General features: G+C 48.2%; 1 protein-coding gene across 1 annotated transcript; it reads right to left on the bottom strand.

The window, feature by feature from the left end:
• Positions 1 to 545: 545 nt before the first annotated feature.
• LOC125627815 (hepatic lectin-like) lies at positions 546 to 6,628 on the bottom strand. Its single transcript, XM_048832327.2, has 6 exons — positions 6,582 to 6,628; positions 4,108 to 4,211; positions 2,664 to 2,738; positions 1,943 to 2,094; positions 1,319 to 1,431; positions 546 to 946 (listed from the first exon to the last, which is right to left on the bottom strand). The coding sequence occupies exons 1-6, from the start codon at positions 6,626 to 6,628 to the stop codon at positions 811 to 813; spliced, it is 627 nt and encodes a 208-aa protein (XP_048688284.1). The 3' UTR covers positions 546 to 810.
• Between the last annotated feature and the right edge of the window lie 4,108 nt (positions 6,629 to 10,736).

Here is a 10,736-nt window from a genome sequence, read left to right as displayed (position 1 = left end):
GCATCAAACTTTGCCCTGTGCTCTCACTATTCCACCTGCTAAAGACAGGGAGGACTCAGCTGCCACTGCGGCCTCTTGTGGTTCTCAGCAGACCCTGCACATTGGTTCCCTGTAACCTTCCAAGTGCACCCACGTGTGACCCACAAGTCTCCGGATGTTACCGAGGTGCCCAACCCACGGAGGACGCAAGTCTGTTACAGCCAATTGATTGAAAACTGAAAACAGATGCAATTTGGGGGTGGGATGGATTTTGAAAATTTGGTTAGTTTTGAAAACTTCATAACCTCCTTTCATTTTTTTCCCAAAAAAATAATTTTTGACCCAAAATGTTTGGTTTTATATTTTTCCCATTTTCACCCGTTTCCCCTCTTTTTTTCGTTTATTGGCACGGAGAGGGGGAGTAAAAACCCCAGAACATTTTGAAAACTCATTTTTAAAATTTGGTTTCAAGAAGGCAACTTTTCAACAACATCTTCGTTTGAAAACATTTTTGATCAGCCCTAGGCTCAAGCTGGAAAGGTGCAGACTTTTAGCATCAGAAGTGCCTTCTGGGTCCTCCCAAGGATACTGACCCAATGGCTGAGAGGGACCCATGGAGGAGCTGACAGGAAGTGGACACAAAGATAAAAGGAATATAAATTAAGAACAGAAGAGCGGGGGAAAGTAAAAAGATTAGTGTGATGTTTACAGTGTCAAAGGGCTGGACCTTGGCTTGCATCTCTGTCACCACCAGGAGGCAGTGCTGGCTCTCTGCACTGACCTGCAGGTTCAGGCAGTGTGGCTGGGAGGTGGCTTTGGTCCGGTCTCTGCTCACGGAGGTGCAGGCTTTTCACAGATGTAATAGCACTCGTATGTGCAATGCACGTCGTTCCACTCCCCATAGGTCCAGACGTGTGCACAGTCCTCGTTCTGGTCACTGTTGTTGGGCTCCCCCTCCTTCCAGTACCTAAACACAGCGGGACTGCAGCTGGAGTGGCAGGAACGGGGTGCAGGGGACAGAGCGGGGTCAAAGCAGGAGGTGGGCCTGAGCCACACACCATGGGGATTTGAAGCCGGTGTTTCCTGGAGTTAGGGGGACGGCTGGCTCAGAGATTGAAGTGTAGGCCCATTGCTGGTGAAAACCATCAGCCTTATACACCACGGAAAGTTGGACATCAACACCCCATGTGGCTTCCCATGACCTGATTTTACCCTGATGTGGCCCAGCCCCACGCCTTCGTGCTCTCTCAACAGACACAGAGGCTGTTCTGCAGAAGGAGGCCTGTGGCATTAAGGAAGAAGGAGAGCGGTAGCCAGCAGGGGTCAGCCCCACACTCACGTGAAACCGGTTGTGGAGTCGCTCCCGTCGATCCATTTCCACTCCCCTTCTGCATTCCGGTCTGAGAGGCCGATCCAAAAGCGCTGGTTGCGTGTCCTGTACATGATAAAATTCTATGGCCGGAAGGGGAGTGGGGGAGGAAGCACAGAGTCATCTCCTTTACCAGGATCAGTGCAATTTTACTCTTCATTTGCATCACAGCAGAAGTGGGGCTGGTGAAGCCATGTCTATTCAGTGTGTCACACACCCCACAGGGCTCTGCCACTACATGCATCCAGGGACCCATAACAGAGCATGTACCACACAGGGCCAGGGTCTCAGTGACGTCCCCTTTGTGTGGCTGGCACAAAGAGCACAAAAGCCTTGGACTGCTAATGGAGTTGCTTCTTCAGCCCAAGTGGTCGAAGCCTCTGTGCTTTCAGCCACGTTCAATCCCCACTGGCCACCCACAGCAAAGAGTTGGTGTAGCGATGGGGACCCACAGGAGGGTGCTGCAGAGTTAGCTGGGGGAAGCGGCTAGTTCCCTGCGGGTGCTAAGAATGCGGGAATGACAGAGAGGCCCTGAGAGACGGCAAGCCATGAGAAAGGAGCTCAGGGGCTTTCCATCCAGACTCTCGTCTTTACCTGCTTGGCATGGCTGTTAATGATGGCCAGGAATGAATGCTCCTCCTCACACAGCTCCTTCGCCCTCTGCCAAGATGTGGCATGCAAGGAGAAATAGTAACATTTCCCGCTGAAGTATTCCCATTCCCGGGCCTCAGGTCCACACGGGAACACTGGAAAGGGGTGGGACCAGCTGAGTCAGAGACACGTGTGGAAATGACAACATGACCCCAGCTCTGCAAGGACCTGACTTCCAAGACAGTGGTTATCGCTGGAAGTGTCCAGTCGCAGTTCTACAGGGGTTTGCTTCTGTCTAACAAACAGGAGAAAGCTGGGGCCTAGGCTCCGAAGCAAGGAAATGGCTCAGAAACTAGGACGACCCCACCCCACCCCGTGTGCAGGGTGATGCGAGCCAAAGAAAATCAGAAGAGGTAAAGCCCCAGAATTTCTGCTTGGGGACGGACCTTACAGCAGGATCCCTGGTGTTAGGGTCTGAACAGACACTCTACAACGAATGATCACAGCAGGGAGTGGCAGCTGTGGCCAGAAGGAGCGAGGTGTCCGCAGGAGGGCAACCCAGGGAGGTGGGCAGAGCCGAGGGCAGGGACGGGAAGAGGAATATGGGACGGAAGAGGCTCCTGCAGGGGCAGTGGACCTTGGGGCGGACACAGCAGAGGCAGCAGGAGTCGGGAGCTGGGGAGGAGCAGGGGAGAGGGGGCACAGGGCAGTGCCCTGCACTTACATTTGAAATCGTTGCTGGAGTTATTCCGTTTCAGCTCCTTGCGCATTTCATTAAGTTGGGAAGAGAGCATTGAAACTAAAATCGGGGGGGGGGGGGGGAGAGAGAACGCCAGGTTATCTGACCCTGATGCCACCCTGTTATGTCTGAGTGACATTGAGTCATCTTTGGGTTTCAACACCCTTTACCCAGCGAGCTCACTAGCACTTGCGTGTGCGAGAAACACCTTCCAAAGGCTTATTTACTCCATGGGGAAACCCAAAACCATGCCCTTACAGCCAATCACAGGGCAAGGTGATCTGGGCACCTTAATGCACTAATTCTCCCGGGTTTACAACCTGGTTCATCCTGGAATAAGAAGCAGGATTTAACAGGTTTGGTGGGAAACAAACACACCTTGGGATACACAAAGAAAAAAACTGCCATTAGACAATCCCCAGTGGGCACCAGAAATTCCAGGCAGATTTGCAAAGGCTGCGGTGGGTGTTTCCAAGGGTTTGTCCCCCAGAGTAAGCATTGGTGCCCTAGGGGAGCTATACTGTCGTAGCAGCGCTGGTGTGAAAGGTGACTAGAGACTTGCACAACATCAGTGCAAAAATCCACGCCCAGAAAAGTCCCAACATGAAGCTCTGGGGATCTGCCTGGCCCTGGGGTTATGGCCACGTTCTGTGTGACCAAGGCGGCTAGGATGTGTCTCCTTTTTGGGCTGGTGAGTGCTGATGGAGTAACCCTCTTGCTAGTACTCAGCATGCCAGCTATGTCTGGCAGAGCACCCCCAGCGCCAGCAACAAGACCTCAGTGTGAGGCAGTGGAAGGGTTAAACAAGTTTGACCTAATTTATCTCCCACCCCTCCGCCCCCTCAGCCCACCAGGGTCCTTTTGAGCAAGGCTTTAATTTACCTTATTGATGAAGATAATCAATAGAGCCCGTTCTATAACAATGCTAGAGTGCCACACCTTCAAAGTCACGTCACCTGCCTCCCCTCGCCAGGTAGAGAACAACATACAATACCACCCCCACTTTGCAGCTGGAGAGAAATGGAGACACAGAGACGGCGAGGGCCCTGCTACCGAGGTGGACAGGCAGGGGACAGGGTGGCACTCAGGAGATGGGATTCTATTCCCAGCTCAACCCCTGGCCTGCTGGGAGAGCCTGGGCAGTTACTTCCCTTCTCTGTACCTGTTTCCCTTCCCACCCTGTGTCAGTTTAGCCTGAGAGCTCTGCCAGACAGGGGCTGGCTCCCTGTGTCCACGCAGCACCCAGCACAGGGGGAATTTTGGGTGAGCTCTTTGCTGCTGGTAAGACAAAGAAGAACAAGGACACAGAAGGGCTCAGTATCAGGGTTTGACCCCAGGGCTTCTGAGCACGTCTCTCTGAGTCCCCCCAACTTCCTTCCTCATCAATGACGTGAAACGTTTCAACTCCCGAAGGCCCCACGCAAGGTACCTCTGGAGAGCGACACCACAAACAGGATGACAATCAGCAGGTAAGAAAGTGCCAGCAGCACGTAGACTGTGAGGGAGGATCTCAGCTTCTGCCGGAGGAAGTTCCTGTCTTTAGAACAGAAGAAAGATTGCGAAGGGTCACAGACTGACAGGTTCGCAGCGGCTCTGGTGCTGCTTTGCAGGAAGGTCCCATTCATTGTTTAAAAAGGGTTGATAAATGATTAACCCTAAATTAGATGATTAATTGCTTGGTATAGAGGTCGATAGGGCATTTATAACTACAACTTACAGCTATCTATCAGCTTTTTCTTCTTAGCCACACTGCAGTAGTGTCTGGGAGCCCTGATCCTGGATCAGGACCCCAGTGTGCTGGGCACTGTATGTTATTTATTAGGTGTGTTATGGTGTCGCCTAGGAGCCCCAGTCATGTATCAAGGCCCCATTGCGCTAGGCGCTGTACAAACACAGAACAGAGAGACGTGCCCTGCCCCAAAGAGCTTATAAGCTTCTAACCATTCATGGGACACACCTCTCATGACCATAACTTCCTTATAAGGGCTGGTAATAATCTCGAACAATGGAAGGGTTTAAGCTTCCATTCAGACTGTGACCAAGTATCCAGTGTTACAGTTTTGTTTAGCATGTGCCCTCTAGAGGATTATTTTTTCCCCATCGTTAACTGATGTTTAACAAACATTCCAAATTCATCCCAGGGCGATTAGGCCTGTGACTCAACCTTTGGAGAGGGGCTGCACACTCTGGACGTCGTGACCGGTTTAAGACAATTTAAGGGGGGCTCCGGTTTTCAGACAATGCTGAGTGCCGAAACAACCCAGCCCCTCTGAGGCGCCTCGAGTCGGACCCTCACAGTCCTTTCAGAAGATCAGGGCCCATGAGTCTTATTCAAAGCAGTAACATCTCTATAGAAAGGCCACTTCCTTCTCTCACCGGCCAACAAACTATTTCCCTTTCATTGAAAAGCATAAAATACAGCTCCCAGCAGGGCTCGTCTCAAACAGCCCAGCACAATTAGCACTAATTAGCCCGCCTGTCAGAACAGAGAGGCCAAAGACTGAATTGGCCAGAGACGCTCGTCTCCCTTCTCGCAGGTCAGGGTGAGGAAAGATTTCTCTGCTGCATCTGTTCAGCAGCAGCAGAGAGCACACTCCTAAGAATGGCCACACTGAGTCAAACCAATGGTCCACCCAGCCCAGTGTCCTGTCTTCCGATGGCGGCCAGTGCCAGGTGCTTCAGAAGGAGTGAACAGATCAGGGCAATTATCAAGTGATCCATCCCATCGTCCAGTCCCAGCTCCTGGCAGTCAGAGGTTTAGGGACACCCAGAAAACTGGGGTTGTCCCCGGCCATCTTGCCTAATAGCCACTGATGGACCTATCCTCCATGAACTTATCTAGTTCTTTATTGAACCCCGTTATACATTTGGCCTTCACAGCACCCCCTGACAATGAACTCCACAGCTGACTGTATGTTCTATGAAGAAGTACTCCCTTACGTTTGTTTTAAACCTGCTGCTTATTCATTGCATTGGGTGAGGCCGGGTTCTTGTGTTACATGACGGGGTAAATGACACTTTCTCATTTTCTCCACACCCATCGCGGCTGGCTAGAGCGCGATCGTATCCCCCCCCCCCCCCCCAGGTTAGTCGTCTCTTGTCTAAGACGGGCAGTCCCGGTCTTTTTAATCTCTCCTCAGATGGAAGCTGTTCCAGCCTCCTCGTCATTTTTGTTGCTCTTCTCTGTACTTTTTACAATTCTGATATTTCCTCTTTGGGATGGGGTGACCAGCCTGCAGGCAGTATCCAAGGTCTGGACGTACCATGGATTTATACGGAGGCATGATGCTATTTTCTGCCTTATTCTCTCTCTCTTTGCTGATGGTTCCTACCGTCCCGTTGCCTTTTCTGATGGCTGCTGCACATGGAGGGGATGATTTCAGAGAACTCCCCGAAGTGGCTCCAAGATCTCTCCCCTGAATAGTAAGAGCTAATTTAGACCTCATCATTTTGTATGGAGAGTTGGGATTCTGTTCTGCAATGTGCATTACTTGGCACTTGTCAACACTGAATGTCATTGGTCATTTTCTGTCCAGTCAGCCAGTTTTGTGAGATCCCTTTGTCTCTCTTCCCAGTCAGTTTTTGACCTATCTATCTCAAATAATTTTGTATCCTCTGCAAACTTTGCCACCTCACTGTTTACCTCCTTTTCCAGAGCATTTATGAATATGTTGCACAGCCCCAGCCCCAGTGCAGATCCCTGGGGGACCCCTTTATTTACTGCTCTCCACTTGGAAAATTGACCATTTATTCCTACCTTTTGTTTCCTATCTTTTAACCAGCTACTGATCCATGAGAGGACCTTCCCTCTTACCCCATGACTGTCCACTCATCTGGTCCAGAGACCCGTTTCAATCTTTCCTCCCATTCCTGAGCTATTGGATGGAAGGGAAGGAAGAGGGCTTACCTCTAAAAATGCGCAGCTCATCTTGAAGCCTTTCCTTGTCCATGCTGTAAATGATGACTGGGAGGCAGAGGTGGCTTTAAATGGCTTTAGAATATGGCCAAGTGGAACCCTGCTCCCTGAAATATCTAGACTAGAGAATTCACAATTCCACTAGGAATGTTAAATCCAGAGGTTAATGTATAACCTGCAGTGCTCACACCATGTTCCAGGTAACTTGTCCTCTAGCCCTGGCTGTTTGGATTGCTTCCATTTCAAACGTGGTCCTGATAACTCCTCTGCTCAAACAGACTAAAAGGTCTTGGTTGGCCAACCAGCTCATTCTTTCTATTCAAAACTCTCTTAGTCAATTTTAAGTTGTGCAAGAGCAAAAATACAAGAAGCCTGGTTCCTGAAGCTGCTCCCCTCATGCACGTAAGAAAAAAACCAGCTTGATCACAAAAGCAACAACTCAGGACCTTCTTTCTGGAAGAAAATCACAGCACTCTTGTCTTCGGAAAGCAGTTACTAAGCACTCGCAGAGTTGTTCCACACAGAACTGGCGGTGTCCCAGTGGACATGTTTACACAAGAAGATAAAATGGATCCCAGGCTGATCATTGTCCTATAGATATATGTATTATGGAGCTATCGTCCTTACTTTGTAATTAAAGCATTTTCAGTTCTAGGTACCCAATTCCCCTGCCCTTTGTGCAGTCATTTAATTTGGTGCAACATGCAATCAGATCAGAACGGTAGTGTCTTGCACTCCATTTGCACGGTATAAATGCCTGCACAAAGGGGCAGGATAAAGGAGGATCAAGTCCTAAGTGCTCTTTCAACCCCTTTTCCAACTCTCAAAAAAGCTTCGTTTGAGCCCCAAATCTCACGTGCTTAGTAAGCGTCTCATGGTAATTTGTAACGTTTGAGGTCACTCAACATTTTTGAATGATGGAACTTGGAAAAACAAGTAGCTTTTCACTGTGAGATCTCAACTGTCACTTGTCTCTGGACTCCAAGACATCTTGTTGCAAAGACATTGGGTTTATTTTACACCTCGGTGTCCAGTACAAATACACATGGGCCACAGCTCATCTTTCAGGAGTAATTTTTAAAAAAATATTTACTGATATAACTAAGCACAAAAGGCAGTTAGGTGCCTAAATGCCTTTCACAGGCAATAGGAGTTATTTGTCTACCCACCACTTGTGCCTTTAATAATCTTGCCCCTTGAGAAATCTTGGGTAGTTTGTTTGAATTCTTCCATTTTTTTCTGTGCTGTATCTCACTGTAAAATTTAACTGCTTCCAGCTAAGTCACAATTCATCTAGTGAAAGTTTTATATTCATTTAAAGTCGCTGTCCGAATGCAATTCTTGATATAATGCTCATTAACATATGGCTATATTTGTGCTGTTTATTATTAGTCATTATTCGTACTGTGGTAGCACCCAAAGATCCTGTCTCAAATAGGAACCTTTTTATGCCAGATGACGTACAGACACACACAGTAACAGACAATCCTTGCCCTCATAGCTTACGTTCTAAACAGACAAGGCACACAACGGGTGGGAGGGGAAACAGAGGCACAGAGAAGGAGAACTGCCTTTCCCAAAGTCATATGATGCTCACATAGACTAAACAGGTTTCAGAGTAACAGCCGTGTTAGTCTGTATTCGCAAAAAGAAAAGGAGGACTTGTGGCACCTTAGAGACTAACCAATTTATTTAGTCTCTAAGGTGCCACAGGTACTCCTTTTCTTTTTATAGACTAAACAGTGGTATCTACAGTCTCGGCAAGTTGCCAGCACAGTTCTAGGACTCCTGTGATACCCAGACTCCATACATTCTTGCAGCTGAACGGTCTGATAGTTAGTACATGAAACGTAGAATTGCTGTTCCCTTGCCATTCCATGCTTAGTATGTGCATGTTCCGCAGGTGCCCTGGGATAGAAAACAATCTCCGTTCAGAAACTGGCAAGTTGGGACTTACAAATATTAAATTACGCTGTTTAGCACACGGTGCTGGCAGACTGCAAATATCCCAGTGCTAACAACTGTAGTGAACATTTCAATTCCAGCAGGAGGGCTGGAACAATGTTTTATAGTGAGGGTGCTGAGAGACACTGAACCAAACTGTAAACCCTGTATGTAATGGAAACCACTTCAAGCCGGGGGGACCCCTATTTCCAGCACTTACAGATTCCAGAGTCCCAGCCTGGCCCCATTGAACTGTGGTAAGAGCTGGACTGACTGATTTTGCTGTGTTCTTGATTTTCATTTTTGCCAATTTGTTTTCATGTCTGTAGTTAAAAAAGGACCAGATGCCCCAGTGGCAGACACTACGGAAGGTAACATAGTTCCTTGCAGCCTTTACTCTAGCTTAAACCTTTGTGTTTGTGATAAACATGTAACAATAGGTGTGACGCTTCCCAGGGTGCCTAGGTTGTGAGGTCCCTTGCTACCACCTCTGCTTAGCATGAGGAAGCCTTGTCTGTGCCAGCTCGGAGTAAGCTCCACACACCCCTCCAGCCATGGAGGCACTCCCCTCTAGGCCTACGCAGGCCCTGCTCTCTCTCCAGTTTAGCGATAGAGACACTCTAATCCCTGTGTGTCACTCTGGAGCGACCAGCCCCTGGTCCATTGGACACCTACAGAATTCACAGATCCCATGCTACCAAAGACATGGTACACACCAGCTTACCCATTTCCCTTCAGATCACACTCTGCTTAACATTCAGCACAGAGATATGTTAATAGGGACAGCAGGTAAAAGTTTATTAAATAAAGAGCAGAGATTTCAATGATCGCAAGCAGAGGTATTAGAAACAAATGGTGACAAGTAACATAAAATGATAACACACATTCTAGAACCTAGAAGACTTCGCTAGTTACTATCCTGTCTTCTAGGATTGCGCACCGGCATTTTTCAGCCAGTAGGCTGTAATCCCTTTTCACTTAACAAGCCACACACTCAGCTTGGCTACTCAGTGAAGAATACCTTGTGTCTCCTTGCGGTCTCCGGATATACCAGACTAACTCTTCACTGTGTTCCCTCTTGTAGATTTTGTGATTTCCTATAGACTTTGAAATCTTGATTAGCTGGTAGCTCCATATGCAAATAGACTTATATTGTAAGATATGCAATATACTATGACCTCTTAGGGAGATACATGTCTACTATCCCCTGCCTGACCAGAACTTATCGCCTTCTAGTAACCTGTCTTAACTTACACACCCGAAGAACCCACATTTCAGTATGAATACATAACTTTGTATATAATATGCTTACATACATTTCACTGTGATTATGACCAGTGAGCTTTCAGGAGAGACCTCACATGCCACCCTTTGGTGAATTACTATGCATATGCCTGACCCAGAGAATCCTTGAAACCCTATGCACCCCCTCTGTGCCCTCTGCCAGCTGGCACCAAGGGGACAGTGAGGTATTAAACAAACAGGCTTGGAACCATTCCCTCTCACCGCTCTCACCACTATTTCCCTGAATTTTGCACTGGTCATATTTGTGTATGAGCACAAAGACACAATGTCAGCCCAGGGCCCGCAGGGCAGTTGTTGCCAAGATGCACATGGGTTCAGTGCCTTCCCGGCACTGAACCCATGGGTTTCATCACATGGGTTCAGTGCCTTCCCGGTTTGTTGTTTGACCTAAAAGCTTCTTGCACAACCTTTACCTTGAAAGGAGGAAAACAACCGATAGACAAATTTGTTTATATAAAAACATAGGCCCGCGATGGGAGGCTTAACTGAGAAGTTAGCCCGTCTGATGTATTTTCCAGACCACAAGTTGATGAATACACTAGGGAATTCACCAATTTAGCAGCTGTGTCTCACTTTCTTCTCATGCACCTGCCGGACAAGCAGACAATCTTGCCAGGAAAGAAATGGCAATTTGAATCAAAATCACAGGCCAGTGGGTTGGAGGGGCATTGAGAGAGAGAGTTGGATCCGGTGATACTGCGAATGCCAGACCTTTCACTGGGCCTACGTCATGGCATCTATTCACTGTGATTAACGTTAGTTATAAACTCATCACATGCACTTCTGTATTCTAAGCAGGGCCAGCTGGCTCTTCTGTCCCATGGCAGAAGGCTGCCCAGCTGTTAAAGATGATTAATTGACTTGCACAGGTATGGACAGCACCTATCTGTAAA

This window comes from Caretta caretta, chromosome 20 (genome assembly GCF_965140235.1).
Source record: "Caretta caretta isolate rCarCar2 chromosome 20, rCarCar1.hap1, whole genome shotgun sequence".
Classification (NCBI taxonomy): Eukaryota; Metazoa; Chordata; order Testudines; family Cheloniidae; genus Caretta; species Caretta caretta.
This window is presented reverse-complemented; position numbering and strand designations above follow the sequence as displayed.

Excerpts from the sequence above, each read along its gene's own strand:
- LOC125627815 (XM_048832327.2), bottom strand. The coding sequence starts at position 6,628 with ATGGACAAGGAAAGGCTTCAAGATGAGCTGCGCATTTTTAGAGGTAA. Across the intron at positions 2,095-2,663 it reads CTCCAGCAACGATTTCAAAT|TGTTCCCGTGTGGACCTGAG; the intron begins GTAAGTGCAGGG and ends ACCCCTTTCCAG. Across the intron at positions 1,432-1,942 it reads TTAACAGCCATGCCAAGCAG|AATTTTATCATGTACAGGAC; the intron begins GTAAAGACGAGA and ends TTCCGGCCATAG.